The 15,488-nt window shown below is 39.7% G+C and overlaps 2 protein-coding genes and 3 long non-coding RNA genes across 7 annotated transcripts in view; all 5 read left to right on the top strand.

Moving 5' to 3' along the window:
• The first annotated feature begins 1,123 nt into the window (after window positions 1-1,123).
• Window positions 1,124-2,529, top strand: LOC306833147. Of its 3 annotated transcripts, none has more exons than XR_013780307.1 (4): window positions 1,124-1,266; window positions 1,451-1,562; window positions 1,689-1,769; window positions 2,413-2,529. It is a non-coding gene; the product is annotated as an uncharacterized lncRNA (long non-coding RNA). The 3 variants fall into 3 exon arrangements; XR_013780308.1 differs by having other exon boundaries at window positions 1,236-1,250; XR_013780309.1 differs by lacking the exon at window positions 1,124-1,266 and having other exon boundaries at window positions 1,434-1,562.
• A 116-nt stretch (window positions 2,530-2,645) lies between these two features.
• Window positions 2,646-3,362, top strand: LOC306833148. The gene is made up of 2 exons (XR_013780310.1): window positions 2,646-2,829; window positions 2,956-3,362. It is a non-coding gene; the product is annotated as an uncharacterized lncRNA (long non-coding RNA).
• A 547-nt stretch (window positions 3,363-3,909) lies between these two features.
• cdc16 (cell division cycle 16 homolog) lies at window positions 3,910-11,728 on the top strand. Its single transcript, XM_079357113.1, has 18 exons — window positions 3,910-4,152; window positions 4,342-4,396; window positions 4,977-5,074; window positions 5,184-5,222; window positions 5,377-5,517; window positions 6,378-6,537; window positions 6,630-6,724; window positions 7,232-7,365; window positions 7,755-7,834; window positions 7,955-8,004; window positions 8,111-8,184; window positions 8,278-8,403; window positions 8,697-8,849; window positions 9,317-9,380; window positions 9,477-9,538; window positions 10,389-10,524; window positions 10,734-10,824; window positions 10,956-11,728. The coding sequence occupies exons 1-18, from the start codon at window positions 4,105-4,107 to the stop codon at window positions 11,207-11,209; spliced, it is 1,860 nt and encodes a 619-aa protein (XP_079213239.1). The 5' UTR covers window positions 3,910-4,104; the 3' UTR covers window positions 11,210-11,728.
• A 317-nt stretch (window positions 11,729-12,045) lies between these two features.
• LOC306832436 lies at window positions 12,046-13,184 on the top strand. The gene is made up of 3 exons (XR_013780228.1): window positions 12,046-12,450; window positions 12,555-12,974; window positions 13,109-13,184. It is a non-coding gene; the product is annotated as an uncharacterized lncRNA (long non-coding RNA).
• Window positions 13,185-13,544: 360 nt separating this feature from the next.
• The window catches only part of upf3a (UPF3A regulator of nonsense mediated mRNA decay), a 6,556-nt gene continuing 4,612 nt past the window's right edge, over window positions 13,545-15,488 (top strand). Inside the window, exons 1-4 of the mRNA XM_079357960.1 lie at window positions 13,545-13,749; window positions 14,530-14,636; window positions 14,721-14,827; window positions 15,046-15,239. Of these exons, the coding sequence (XP_079214086.1) occupies window positions 13,609-13,749; window positions 14,530-14,636; window positions 14,721-14,827; window positions 15,046-15,239 (549 nt within the window). The 5' untranslated portion in view covers window positions 13,545-13,608. The remainder of the gene's footprint in view (window positions 13,750-14,529; window positions 14,637-14,720; window positions 14,828-15,045; window positions 15,240-15,488) is intronic.

Genomic DNA, 15,488 nt, shown 5'->3' with positions numbered 1-15,488 from the left:
TCTGATAAAAGTGGATACTTTTGTGCCATACTTCTTGCATGAGGTCTCAATGCAGTCAGATGTGACTGCACTGAAGGGAACAACTAGTTTGCTTGTGTGGGCATATGTCAAATATCAAATCACTACTACTTTTGTTATACATGTGCAATAAATTCATAAAACTTTGCCTCTGGAACTTCTTGCTGACATCGTGTTTGTGTTGTTATTTTATTTTTTAAAGACTAAATCTTTGTGGTACTACAACTTCAGAGACCATCATGGTGCATGATAAACTTGACATATTATAGTTATACATATCCCACATTGGTTGTTCACCCTGGCATGGGATTTGAATTATTTTGCAACAAAAACTGTCATAGCCAGCTTTAACCACAAGGAGGGAGTGTTGTGCTAGATGTTCATTTATGAAGTCATATCAGCTCAATGAGATTCATTCAATAAATATTTGGTGTTTTGCTCTACTGTAGTTTAAAGTCCCGAATACAGTTGGTTAATTTGCATGAGGATATTACTTGACTTGACATCGCAGCAGCTCATTGGATAAAAGTGTTTTATCCAATTTTTTATCCAATTTTTATTAAATTCAGGGAGAAAAAAAATGTCCACGCTAAGTATTTTTTATAACAAATGGCCCTCTTTAAAACAAGGTGGGTTATGACAGCAGGTTTTTTTATGTGGTTCTCTCTAATATCTCTGTTTGCATTCTGCAATATAGTTTAAGTGTTCAGATTAAAGTTTCTAGGGAACTGTTACCATGGATGTAATTGTCTGTGTAACAACAAATAAATATAGTAGCCTACAGTAGCCTACATGCCTTTATTCAATCAATATTATTTTATAATTAATGTAATATCTCGTTGATTTAGGTGGAAAGTTCGATGCACGTGAAAATGTAGGCCGACCACAATTTATTTCCTTGAGTGGCCTCATAGTTTCGAAACTGTGAAGACATGATGAAAACTCTGTTCATTTTCCAAACAATTTGAACTGTGTAAATCGGAGTCTTCACACAGCACCTCATTTTAAAGTCCCTCTTCGCAAATGAACCTGGGCCTCTCTACCTGTGCGCGTGGAACTGTCCATTCATCTCGCGCGCTCTCCTGCTGCTGCCATGGCGACCGTGAGTGACTGGCAGAGAACAGACTGCCGAGCAGGAGCTCCTGTCGACCTGGAAGCTTAGGAGCATTTACACACCCGTAAAGTGAGGAGACAGAATAAAGAGAAACTAAAGGGCAGCAGCAGTTTGTGAGGTGAGCCAGAAACTGGGTGAGCTTAATTACTCTTCACTTGTATCGTGTGTTATGATTAAATCTTGACCATTTTACCATCTTAACCTTTGCACATAATGCAAAAATTATGCTTTATTTGAATGTTTCTTCCCCTTTTGTTAAGTGCCAGGGCTTGTTGAATTGTTTCCATGTGTTAATTTTTTTTGTTTGTTTTTTTTTAGTTTTGAAAGGACCATGAAGGCACATTTGGCCCATCAATCTGTCCTTCCCTGTGCAAATAAATATCTGCAGTTCAAATGGGACAAGGCTTCCTATGACATTCACAGGGATAAGGTTGGTTTGTAAAACACATTTATATCTCAATTGATAAAATAGCATGTCTTAAAGAAACAGTTAGTGTTTTAGCAACAAATGCATCACAATTTCTCAAAGCTGTTTCTTTTTTTTTCCTTCTATAAGGTGAAGTCAGCAAAATCAGAGTTAAACATCACCGCACCAAAGACGTACTGTCACCTGGTTCAGCAACTAAAGAAACAACAGGTTTCTGTTTTTTCATTAATGCTTTCAACTGAACTCACACTATGTTCAGGCTGGCAGCAGATGTTTCTGCTTAAACAATCCAAATGAGTCTCAATTTCAAAGAAATAAATAGCCCATTTCATATAATGTTTATTTTACTTTACTATGGGGATACATTTGAATCTTGTTTTTTTAAGTGTCTGAGTAAAACTGTAGGTATACTGCATTAATTAAGCAACACAAACCTGAAGGGAGTGCTGTTGTACTGAGTATAAGCAAGGTAATCAAAGCTGTGCTAAAATGAAGTACACCAGGAAAATCTCCGGTATCTCCCGTAACAGTTTTGCAAGTAGCATTTATATACCAACATGTCTGCACGTCAACTGTACTTGGATTTCTTCCTGTACAAATGCTACTTTATGTATGTTTACACCTTAAAATTCACATTCGCTTGATAACTTTTACGGAAGAAGAAATATTCTCCAAATCTGCAATTCAAAAGTTTAAGACATTGTTACTAAATCTTCCACTTGCAAACAGCTTAGGAAAGTGATGAAAGACCTGCTGCTGTTGTTGTACTTCATATTAGCACGCATAAAATGCCCCCTTTTTTCAATTGTATTAGTAAAACTGAGATGTCCATATTTATTTCTCATGCATTAAGCTTGTAGGTGAGTGGAAGCAAAAGGTGCAGAGCGAAAACTTTATTCTTCAGGAAAAAATACTTCACATCATGAACTCATCTGGAGGAGTTGACGACAGGAATTATTATGAAAAAAAAGGTCAGCTGATGTTCAAGAAGAAACATTGTGTAAAGATTCATATGAATAGGTAAAAAAAAGGGGCACCTTGAAACTAAAAACACTGCTTTTAAACTTTTTGTCATCATTTAAGACTCGGCAAAGAGAGAAAACATCGGGAGTTGCTCCGTATTACCAAGGAAAATCAAAAGATGCTGGACCATTTGGTCTATTGTAAGCCAAACTATAACGTGAGGAACTTGCATAAGGATTGGCACAAACATGTTAAGCTGATGGAGAGCATCACACGTTACCCCAGAGGATGGACCAATCAGACAGAGGTTACATTTTCCTCATCTTTTAAAATAACTTAACCTTGCTGCTTATTGTTTAATCTAAATGAAATCTCAACTAAAATGATCCTTATTATATAATATTATAAATCTTCTCCTTTGTGTCAATATCAGGGACAAGAAAAAAACAATAAAGAAGCCAAGTGGTTATGATAAAGACCAAAAAATCAGTGCAGACGTAACCACTCAGAGTCTTGCAAACAACAAAGCCATGGGCAAAGCAAAGTCTTTGGGACAAAAGAAGGCAGGACATGTCAAGGAAAAATATCCGAGAGCAGTGATGCATCTGGACAAAACAGCAAACCCTGTTTTGGAGCAAGATGTATCTGAGCACCTTACTAACTCCAACAATGCCATTCATACTATGGAAACATCCTCCCCACCTGATGGGTCCAATACTTTCAACAACCCTCATACACCTGAAAAACCCAAGGAGGAGCCGGAAAGTCTTTCAGAAGAATAACGTGTTTTTTATCCTTCTTTTTTGTCATGTTTTCTTCACAATAAAGACCTAATATAAGCTGTTTTGAAAGTCATTTTTGTGAGACTATTGGACCTAAAGATCTTAACTTATCTTTTGTCTTAATAAAATGTGTGTATTTACAATACTTTTTAACGTTTTGTTTTTATTAAACTAATTTGTATCTAAATGTTATGTTTAACTACTGTTTTATCTCAATATATCTAAGGGAATGTCATTATATCTTGTGAAATATCAACATGATTGCTGTGCCTGTGTTAAGCACTTTGAATTACCTGGTGTCTGAAAGGTCCTATAAAAATAAGCTTACTCTACCTTACCCTACGTTCACTGAAATGATCTAGTAGGCCGGCTGGATTATCGGATCAAAAATCGTAAACAAGGGCAATAGTCGCCTATGTGCCAAAACACAAGACAACTAAGTATTTCTTAAAGATTACAGATTTCCTTTCATAATAATCATGAAATTGGTATCTGTATTATTGAATTAAATTAAAGTGTACATATATTGCTAAATAATGTCTGTTTGTTGTTGTTGTTTTGTTGTGACATTGCGTGAACGTAAGAAAGACCAATGCGGAACTATCTATCCGGATCATGTTTCCTTACGGCATTATATCACAGCACACACTTTACAGATAGAAGCCGCGGATTTGATTTTTTACGTTGCTGGCAAGCTAGCACTCAGTTTTATGCACTGTATGATGCAACATTTTATTCTGCCTCTGATAATAAAACTGTTTTGATAGCCAGGGCAACAAAAGCAACTCGACGAAATAAAGATGAATCTGGACAGACTTCGAAAGCGAGTTAGACTTTATATCGACCAGGTAAGAATTACTGTGCGGTGCTAGCTCATGCTAATTTCAGAGCAGAGCTGTGGTCTATTGTAACAACCCTCGGCAGGTTGTTGTGGTTTTTTTTTTCGTTTTCTGACAGCCACATTTTAAGCTGTGGAAACGACAGGACTGCAGACCCTCTCCTTGTGATACTTGTTCTGCTTCTCTGTTTATTTACAGCAACAATATCAAAGTGCTCTGTTCTGGGCCGATAAGATCGCCTCCCTCTCTCACGGTGAGTTTCTGCTGTCAGGTCTGTTATGAGCAGCTCGGGCAAGTCTTTAACCCTTTATGTTTGCAATAATAATGTTGTTTTATATGGAGAGTGTTTTCCTGCTTTTTTTCATTTTAGGCTCGTCTTTGTGACGTAGCATTAAAATAAACTGAGACGTTAGATAGCACATTAGCTTAGCAGCAGTTATGGATGCATGGACGGATGGGTAGATGTGTGTGCATCTATACACGTGTGTGTGTATATGTCTGTGTGTATATATATATATATATATATATGGACTTCATTGATCCCAAGCTGGGATATTGTGGCGTTACAGCAGCAGGACATCAAACACACAATGTTAGTAAGTAAACAATGTAGCATGGATTACAAAGTACAAGAGCTAAAAAATTATATATACACACCAGGATTTAACTTAATCATTCAAACTAGTCAAAAATGTGAGAAATGAACTGTGACATTTGTAAGTCACGTTTATCTGAGTGTAAACTTTGCTTTGCTGGAGTAGATGATTAGTCCTGTCACTGATCATTCTCAAATGTAATTCATTGATGACCCTACTTCTCTATTTGTCACACAGAGGATCCGCAGGACATCTACTGGCTTGCTCAGTGCCTTTATTTGACCTCGCAGTATCACAGAGCCTCCCATGCCCTCCGTTCGCGGAAACTCGACAAGGTAGCTTCAGCTTAAACGAGTCGTTGTTGATGTGTTCAAAGCTGTCTATGTGATGGAGAGCGGGTGAAAAAGCTCTTTGTTTATTACATTTGTCTTCTCTCTCACACAGTTGTATGGAGCGTGTCAGTATCTTGCTGCTAGATGCCATGTAAGTAGTTGAAATCCACTCCAAACCTTGTTCTAGTGTTTTAGACACAGCAGAATAGAATCAAGACAAACCTCCCATACAGTGTGTCATTCAAAGCCTTAAAGAACAGTATTCGTTTTTTTCTGATAATTATTATTATTAATTTTTTTTTAAGTATGCTGCTAAAGAGTTCCAACAGGCCTTGGATATCTTGGATGCTGAGGAGCCAGCTAGTAAGAAGCTGTTGGACAGGAGCCTGAAAGAGGACAACACGACATCAGAGTCAAACAAGGACTGGGACATGTCTCCTGCCTCTGTAAGTCTAGGCTGCCACTGAAATACTGGAAAATACTAAATACAGCCCGTGATCGTAAAGCCCATTTCTTACATGTTGCTGTTACATGACATAATGTCTGTACTTATTGTTGTCCTTTTATGTTGTTGTTGGAAGCAAAGCCGACACTTAACAACCTATTCTTGCTTCTTTCATGGTTTTGTTCTTCTTAAAATAATTTATTTGTTAAATGTTCTCCCTGCAAATATGGCTGACTGTACAGCTGCTGGACTCGTGTCCTGTTTGCCATATGTAGTTCAATTCAAACAATCCCAGCACCACATGCTGCCCACATCAAGTCCTTATCGAGAGCATTCATCTGCTTAGAATTTGTAAGACACTTGTTTAAGGACACTTGAGTTCACTTGGTAGCTGTTTAAAGCGATTTAACAACTGAAGGAAATAGATTGGATTTAGCACAGTGGTTCTCAACTGGTGGGTCGGGACCCAGAGGTGGGCCGCGAATGTGTCTGGAAAAAGGCTCGTGTAAAAACAAATCAAAACAAAAATGTTTAAAAAGCGCTTCAGTTTTTTGTTTCTGTCACATGTTTTAAACTGACTGAGGTCCAAAGTCCATCATTTTTCAATAAAATAAATCTGATTGATAAAAATATATCGTACATTTGGGTTGGTGTTGGCTCCTGAGGCGAGATGAGTGGAGAACCACTGATTTCAAGTAAACAGAGGAAGAGACAAATGATGTTGGCATTAAATATTTTCCGTGTAAGAAAGTTTCAGTCGGGATCTGATGGAGCTTTAGCAGCATGTTAACTTAAGAGTAAGATTCAGGGCGTTAAGTCGAGGATCTGACCTCCGATCTCTTTCTCGCTGGATTGATCCAGGTCAGCAGCTCCATCTGCCTCCTGCGGGGCAAGATCTATGATGCCATGGACAACAGACCGCTGGCCACCTCCAGCTACAAAGAGGCCTTGAAACTGGACGTCTACTGCTTTGAAGCCTTCGACCTTTTAACGTCCCACCACATGTTGACGGCGCAGGAAGGTGAGGCTGCGCTGTGGGGAGGATGTTCACTTCCATGTTTTATACTATTAATAAATTCAACATGTGAGACGTGTTGGTGGTTTTGTCAACAGAGAAAGACTTCCTCGACTCACTTCCTCTAAGTCAACAGTGCACTGAGGAGGAGGAGGAGCTGTTACACTTCCTGTTTGAGAATAAGTTAAAGAAGGTAGGACACTGCATTTATCTTTGATTGATTAGATAGATGATTGATAAATTAAAGGAGAAATGTATGATACTGTTGATTTTTCTAAATGTCAAACACAAACTTGTCTTTGTATTCAAAGTCTTATATGCATATTCTCTTCTAGCATGCACGCCTTATTGTGTTGTTGTTGTTGTCCAGTTTTCCTCGTTACAATAAACACTGCACGCTCCTGTGTCATTGTTTACGTTTTTTATAGTGCGCGTACAAACAAGTACTTCTGTCTATTGTTGCCGTGCTTCAGGATTCATTTGTTTACCATTAATACAAATTAGTATGCAAATGACTGTTATGGATATTCCAGCCTGTTATTGTTCGGGCCTCTCTTTATCTGTCTCTTTTTTTCACAGCATTGTTGTAACTCCCACATTTCAACCCTACACCCACCTCCACACACGTGTATAAATAAATACATAACACTCTCTCTCTCTCTCTCTCTCTCTCTCTCTCTCTCTCCCTTTTTAACTACAGTATAACAAGCCCAGTGATTTGGTGGTGCCAGAGATGGTCAATGGACTTCAAGACAATTTGGATGTAGTGGTGTCTCTTGCAGAGAGGCATTATTATAACTGTGATTTCAAGATGTGCTACAAACTCACGTCAATGTAGGTGTCTCCATGTTTTACACACTTTGGTCAAATTGCTCTTCAAATGGAGAAAACGTAAATTTTTATTTTTATGTATTTTTTTTTATTTTTTATTGTTGAGTATAGACAGACAATGGGATGATGAGGTGAAAAACACACCCAATGTGTCCTACTTGTGTTTCATATTGCAGTTCTATTTGTCAGTTTGTATTAATCCTGAACGACGCATGATTGAGTGAATAGAGCTTATGATGGTTTATGTAAAATAAAAGCACGCGTCTGAAGCTGGTTATTTTTAGCAGCGTGTCTCATGTAGTGATTGTGATTCCACAGGGAGGAAAGGTCAGTGAGTTAATGTCATCATGAAGATGCAGAACCATTGAAGCATGTTTAATTTTGTATTTCAGGGTGATGGTCAAAGACCCTTTCCATGCCAACTGTTTACCGGTGCACATAGGAACTTTAGTAGAGCTCGGGAAATCAAATGGTAAGCTCTCATCTTTGGATTGTTGTATGAAGATTGTTTGGTTTGATTGCTTTGCCAGCCTACCTGTCAGATTTTTTTAATATATCTTTTTTTAATGCGTTTGTTTTTGTCCTCTTATAGAGTTATTTTACCTCTCACACAAACTTGTAGACCTGTATCCCAACAACCCGGTAAGACTAGTGTTTGTATAAACGTATATTAAGTTTTCCCTTTCAACTGATTTTTCCTTCAGAAGTGATCTTTTATTTATTTTTTTTATTTTTTTTTCTTCTTCAGGTGTCCTGGTTTGCCGTCGGCTGCTACTATCTCATGGTTGGCCATAAAAATGAGCATGCTCGGCGATACCTCAGGTTTGTGTCTTATTGCTCAATAGGAAGCACATCCTGCTCAAGGCCACATGAACAATTCACTTATCCATGTTGTGTCCTGTTGGTCTCCTGTAGCAAAGCCACCACGCTGGAGAGGACGTATGGTCCTGCGTGGATTGCCTATGGACATTCGTTTGCAGTGGAGAGTGAGCACGACCAAGCAATGGCCGCTTATTTCACCGCTGCACAGCTGATGAAAGGGTACTTCATCAATATCACTTCTTGTAGTCAGCCGCTTGAAATGCTTTTGTACGGAGGCTTTAGTCCTTCCAGCAGGCTGCCTGGGATTCGAAACCAACCTGTGGTTCTTTTCCATCATGCCGTTCCCCACTCCCTTTATCCACACACTGAAATACAATACAACTGCAAGGGATACAAATAAGGAAGTGTTCATGTTGAGTGATGAGCCCTTTAAGAGAAACCTGGAAGTAAGTGTAGCAGCAGTGACTTCTGGTTAACAGGAAAAGGAAACGTGTTTGTTCTCTCTCCTCCAGGTGTCACCTGCCCATGCTCTACATCGGCCTGGAGTACGGGCTGACCAACAACTCCAAGCTGGCCGAACGTTTCTTCAGCCAGGCTCTGAGCATCGCCCCAGAGGACCCGTTTGTCATACACGAGGTGGCCGTGGTCGCCTTTCAAAACGGAGAGTGAGTCAGTCAGCCAACATCACACACTTGATCACACGTGGATCTCTAGTTCGACAGAGGTAGCATCACCAGCAGTGTGTACAGACGTTTCCATTGAGTCCAAACGTTATGTCCTTGTGTTTGCTTCTTTCCTGTTTCAGTTAGAAATGTGTTAGGACGCAGTGATTAGATGGTCTCGAAGTTCAGTTTCCTAGGGACTTTAACAGTTAGGTTTGTTATTCTTCTAGCACGTTCTGTTTACCTTTGTTACACTTGCTAATTGCTAAATGTCAAAGCTTTGATAAAGCAAATCAAAATATCTCCAAAGGTTTTTTTTCCTATTTGCCAGCCTTGAAAAGTAGATCAAACACATGCAAAGGTTATATTAATATAAAACACTTGCAGCAGCGCCTGCAGATCAGATACACGCTGGTTTATGTTCAACGTTCCGATGAGCTGTAATAACATTTTCTCTTGTTTGGTTTCAGCTGGAAGACGGCAGAAAGGTTGTTCCTCGACGCGATGGAGAAAATCAAAGCCATAGGGAATGAGGTAACTGATTGATCGAATCCAAAAGGCATAAACATAAACAGACCCTCTCTTTGAGGAATGTTATTTATAGTCTCTGCTTTTGCCTGTACGTTTTAGGTCACTGTGGATAAATGGGAGCCCCTGTTAAACAACTTGGGTCACGTGTGTCGGAAGCTGAAGTAAGAATGGCGCTCATTTCAGTCATCATGAGTCCGCTCCGTAAGAGAGAGACCGCTCTGCCTTTTGTCTGAACAGCATCCTGGACTTCACGGTTATATTTTGAGCAGACACATGTAGGGCTCGGGCAGGAGGCTGAATTTATCCTCCCAGAATGATGGAAGAAGATTGGTTGGAGTGCACTCCTCTCTGACTTGTTCATTTCCCCGCCTACCTTTTTTTTTCCCTCTCGTCTTCCTTCACCTGTCTGCTATAAACTATTTTCACAGATGTGCTCACTTGTTCTCTTTCAGTCGTTCAGCAGAGCTAGTGCCCTCATTTAGAATGCATGAAAAGACCCTTTAATGAATTATGCATAGGCACCACTCCATAGATAGAAGGGCCTTGCAGAATGTGTGCTACACAAGAGGCTTTATTGAAAGGTTTGGATAGTTTTCATTCTGAGGAGGATCTCATCCATGAAGGTTCAAGGTTCTTTTTTTGTCAAATATGCTCCATGTTAGACATACAGCACAGATGAAATTGCAATCCCCCCAACCCGCAGTGCAAACCTGAAGTGCATCAACAAGAGCACTAAAAAAATAACAATGAACATGACAAATTTAAATTAAAAAAAAAAGGCAAGTTATTGGTCCATCATCAAAACATGTAGGCCTTCTCTGAAAAAGAAATGATAGCTGTGTACATGCTGTTAGGGAAAAGTTGGAGTCAGAGGAATTCAACCATGTCATTGTTTTTATTCCCTGTGACATGTAAAGTCTTTGATTTCACATTTGTATTTTGTGAAGTTTCTGCAAACACCTTTGAATGCAGTGAGAAGAACTCTGCACCCTGTGCTGTTTGTTTCTGTAGGAAGTACGACCAGGCGTTGGAGTACCACCGTCAGGCTTTGGTGTTGATCCCTCAGCACGCCTCCACCTACTCTGCCATCGGATACGTGCACAGCCTTATGGGCGACTTTGAGAGTGCCATCGACTACTTTCACACGGTATACTTCCTCCTATCTTATCTTTTTTTGTTTTGTCTTTTTTTCCCCCTCATCTCAGAAAGTATTGTTTTGAGAATTTGGCCCTAAACGTTGCAAAGACAGGTTAATAATCTTCTCTCAGACTACGGGGAGAGGAAATGAGAAGATGAGATGTTTGTGTTTGGTATAAAATGTTTTGTTTCACCTTTTCAATGTTTCTCTCTGCGCAGGCACTTGGACTAAAAAGGGACGACACCTTCTCTGTGACCATGCTTGGCCACTGTATTGAGATGTACATCGGTGACACAGATGCATATATTGGTAGGAAACGGCTTAAATAATTTTGGGGGGAATTATTTGGACAAAGTTTAAATTTCCGGAATTGTACGTCATTTGAGTTCGGCTATGTTTCCTCAGTAACACAAAAGATCATTTTGTCTGTTTCCTTTAAGGCACAGACATCAACGACAAGGTGCGAGGCAGCCTGAACACTCCTGCGCTGATCAAGATGCTGAACACCACAGAGCCCGGGGAGCTTATGGCCACGCCGAGACCGGAAGACACGGGCATCACATCCATGGAAACGCCACTCTCAAATCAGGACAAGATGATGCTGGAGACGCCCCTGCGGCTCTCCTTGACCCTGGAGTGTGACATGTATGAGAGTGACGTCATGCTAGACACTTTGTCCGACACCAGCACGTGATGTCACCCTGTGTGCAGGTGGAACTGTCGGAGCAACAGGTCGTCATGGGAACACATACCCGAGCCCAATGAATAAAACTAAAACTGTGGTGGCCGTCATCCACCAAAGGTTTCTTGTGGATTCCTCATCTTGTGCATTAGATGTGATTGTTTCTCTAAAGGTATGGATGTAGAGAACTTCATTTTGGATTGACTAAAAGTGTGAGTGAAGCAAGAATGCACTTTCAAAAGGGGAATTAACACGAGCCTTGGTATAGGTTTAGTTTTGAGCCTTGGGTTAAGTCTGGAGACGCTGGGAACATGTGTTCCTCTGACGCTTGATTGAACAGAGCAAACACAGCCGATCACCTCGCGTCACATGAAGGACTCGGCACCTATTATTGCTGCCTATGGCAGGACCCTCCGTGTTGCTTAACCTGTGGATTTACACCTCGAATAAAGAGCCAGCTTCAATACAAGCAGTTTGAATTTAAACAAGTCTTCTTGGTAACTGATCAAATAAACCATGCATTTATCTAAACAGTGTTCTGTGTCGATTATAACAATGTCTGTACTTGACGTGTTAAGAGTGGCACAATTCTAATTTGGAAAGAAGACTTTGGTGTTTAAACAAACTAGATTTTTTCTTTTTCCAAAAATGTCGGAGAAATCTTAAAGCACATAATGAACGAATCCAACTGTTATTTGTCATGTTTTCAAATAGAGGATGTAGTGAGTCAGTGGTTAACGAGTGTGTCAAAGGCTGCTCGCACAATACCTGTAAAGTTTTGTTTAAAATGTGATTTTTTTTAGCTTTTATTTTATCCCTCAACTTTCCTACAATCATTTGGGACCACCTCATCCAAACCTTTCCAGAGAAAAACTTGAAGGAGTAATGCAGCTTTTGTGTCTGAAACAGATTGAAGCTCAGACCATCTCTTCAACTGTGATGTTAAAGGGGAGGAGTATGCTCTCCCGAGGATCAATGAAAACACCACACTCATCCATTCCCCTCCTCATATTCAAGGAGCATACACAATATTTTTTTTTTTCTTTTGCGTTTTTATCCAGCACTTTTTCCCCAATGGAGAGAGGCTTTAGTAATGTATTCAGAAATGGGCTGTACACCGTCTAAGTCAGCCGTTATCTACAGCCAGGACAGGGTCTGCCGAGACCTGGACACCTGCTCCACTTTTGTCCCAAGCCTGAAGAGCTCCGTGTCCTCACCGGAGAGACCTCGACAGTGGCAAGCTTTCCTCAGCGGTGAGTGTTTAAACATTGATGGCAATCCTTTCTGCGTTAAAGTAATGCCCACTGTGTTTGTGCCAACTGTAAGTTTTTGTGGGTGTTGGGGTTTTCTCTCATAGTCCCCGACAGAGATTCCCGCGGTCGGTCGGTGAGTCAGTCCTCGTGCCCGGAGTCCTGGAGCTCTCCGGGGAGCGCGTGCCGTTCGGATCAGTTAAGCCTGATGCCCTGCAGTCCGACTCCGGACCTGCAAGGTGACACCGAGGGCTTCAGGACTGCCTAACTGTTGACATGATCTGATTCAAGTGGCTGGATTATTTTAAAACCAAGTGCAATAAACAGTTTCTTTACCCCTTTGCTCTTTATCTTTTGATGCAGAAACGAGACTGCTTGTGAGTGAGTCAGCATTCATTTGCGTATTTTCTAATAGTTTTTTAAATATTTAGCCTACTGACCCTAGAAATTCCACCAATTTACGAATTTCTGCAGTGATATAGTATTTAACTGCGGTGGTTGATATTTTGTTCTAATGTTTGTCACCTGTAGAGTGCACTTACTGTGAATCACCTATGTGGTTGAGAAATGCTCTAATTATGTGACCATTGTGACAGACTAACTTCTAAAAATAGGATAGCCAGTTCACTCAATTTAATTTCATAATGTATTAATTATTCAGACTAATTAATGAAAATTACAGGCTGAGATCAAATACTTAAATGTTCCCTATTGGTTGCTATCCACCAGTCTTCATCAAGTGTTTTTTTTGTTACTGTTAGTATAGTATTAGTACATCAATTCTTTAAATAAATTAACTTAAAATGTATATTTAATGTGAAATAATTTAAATTAATCGACTAATTTCAAAAGTGGGACAGTAGGCATACGAAATAATTGGGATGGACAGGGTGGTTGAATTTATAGTATGATCCTCCACCGTGTGAGTTGCTCAATAAATGTTTTTGCACATCGTCCATTATCTGAACCTTATTTTACATCTCTGATAGCACTTCAGTGTGTGGAGGTATATGGCTTCAGTATAGAGGGCTTCAGACCCTGACAGCAGCAAAAAAATAAAAAAATAAATAAGCTGTCATTTTAAACCTATTTGTTCTCGCGATATCCTGTCGTTCTCGCGAGGCCACAGCGACAACACGGGCGAGAGGGAGATGGAGAGAAATGAGGTCTGAAAAGGACCAAATGACTGTTGGCAAGGAGAAAAGCGTCGTCGAGATACAGTTCAGAGACCTCCAAAGAGACCAGGAAAACATCCCGGGAAACCTGAAGCAGAAAGAAGAGAGGAAAGAGGTTTTTACCAAGGTAGGTCGGGAGGGTTTTTTTTGGGACGTGTCGCATTGTTTACGCTGCTTGGAAAACGGACATGGAGGCATGAAGGCAGGTGGGACATTTCAGCACCGCGGACAGCGCCGAGAGGAGGACATATTAATACAGTCCCGCTTTTTCTCTTGACCACATCGACGATTAGATTTTATAATTTCACATAAGGTGGATAAGTGTAATGGTAATGTTGATTGCACATTATGTTGACATTGTCAGCTAGTGTTCAAACTAATGAAGTCAACACTAACAACAAAAATGCACATGTAATCTTTCACGGCTGCAGCTGATAGTTGCATAACTCTTGTTAGACCAGCTTAGTATTTTATCATAAATGGCCTGCTATATGTGTATGCGTGTGTGTAGATGTCTGACAGGTCCTCCTGTCCTAGGTTTAATTATTCTAGGCTATGTTACATTTGGCTTACTTTAAAAAGCTCTAAAACAATCATTTTGTTTTCCCTAAAGAGAGCAGAAATCTGTTGTTTGACTGTCAGACAAGTTATGTATATCCTTACTCCATGTCTGAATTCAGTACAAATGTCAACACTTAACCCTAGGAAAATGAAGTCATATTTATTTTAAAGGCTGCCTAAATTGTATCGCCACTTCTTCTTAAAAAAAAAGAAGAGATGCTATCATTTTGGACAGGAGAACAAATGTTTAAAAAGAAAGATGTAACAAGTCAAGAAGTGTAACTGCACTACCTACAAATGTAATCTTTGTCAGATAAGGAAACACCTTTTGGTTCATTGATTACAGGTGGTGATTCGAAGGCTTCCGCCTAACCTGTCAAAAGACCTGCTAGAGGAACAGCTCAGCCCTCTTCCACCTTACGATTATTTTGAGTTCTTTCCAGCTGATCAAAGGTAATCACAAAACCTAAAATCAGTTCAGAACAAAAACATCTCTTGTTTCTTTTTGAACTAACCAGATCATTTTCCTTTCTTCAGTCTTTATCCCCATCTGTTCTCCAGAGCTTATATCAACTTTAAAAACCCTGAAGATATCCTGCTGTTTAGAGACAGGTTTGATGGTTATGTCTTCATCGATAACAAAGGTATGTCTGATTTTTGTTTAAACTCGGTATGACTTTGTTGCACATACTGTCAGCACTCACACAACCAGGCATTTGCATTTCATATAGTAGACTAGGTTAAACTAACTGCCACAGGCTACATTTTATAGACATAGGGTCATAATATGCTGTTGCCATTGATACAGCTTGAAAGCTGGTCTGTAAAATGATGCGCTGCCTTTATTCCAATATTTACTCAGGCCAGGAGTATCCTGCTGTGGTGGAGTTTGCCCCCTTCCAGAAAATTTCCAAGAAGAAACTGAAGAAAAAAGATGCTAAGGCTGGGAGCATCGAGGAAGGTACTGGAATCAGAAAACAGTCATCGTTAGAATCTATCCTAAAAAACAATAATAGAAGAAAAGAAAGCCTTTATTGTCATGTCACAATTAGAAATGTTTCACCTTAAAGTGCACCAACATACAGATATTCACAGCTAAAGAAACAACAAGTTGCGTTCAAGTAAAGGTAGTATTTATACGTAGGAAATATTTACAGCAGGTAATTTATATTCCACATTAAAGACTTGAACTATAAATATTGCACAGTCTAAAATGAAAATATTGCAATGGTAAGAAAATGTCTACTGCAGTAGGAAACTATGGTTTGTAAAGAGAAAATATATTTGTGTTCAGGTAGAAGTCTA

Source organism: Symphodus melops (genome assembly GCF_947650265.1).
Source record: "Symphodus melops genome assembly, chromosome: 12".
In the NCBI taxonomy this organism is placed as follows: Eukaryota; Metazoa; Chordata; class Actinopteri; order Labriformes; family Labridae; genus Symphodus; species Symphodus melops.
This window is presented reverse-complemented; position numbering and strand designations above follow the sequence as displayed.

What these genes read in the sequence shown, in the direction of transcription:
- cdc16 (XM_079357113.1), top strand. Translation starts at nt 4,105, where the DNA reads ATGAATCTGGACAGACTTCGAAAGCGAGTTAGACTTTATATCGACCAG. An exon ending in CATGCTCGGCGATACCTCAG is followed by an intron (nt 8,185 to 8,277) that starts GTTTGTGTCTTA and finishes GGTCTCCTGTAG; the next exon opens with CAAAGCCACCACGCTGGAGA. An exon ending in CCATCGACTACTTTCACACG is followed by an intron (nt 10,525 to 10,733) that starts GTATACTTCCTC and finishes CTCTCTGCGCAG; the next exon opens with GCACTTGGACTAAAAAGGGA.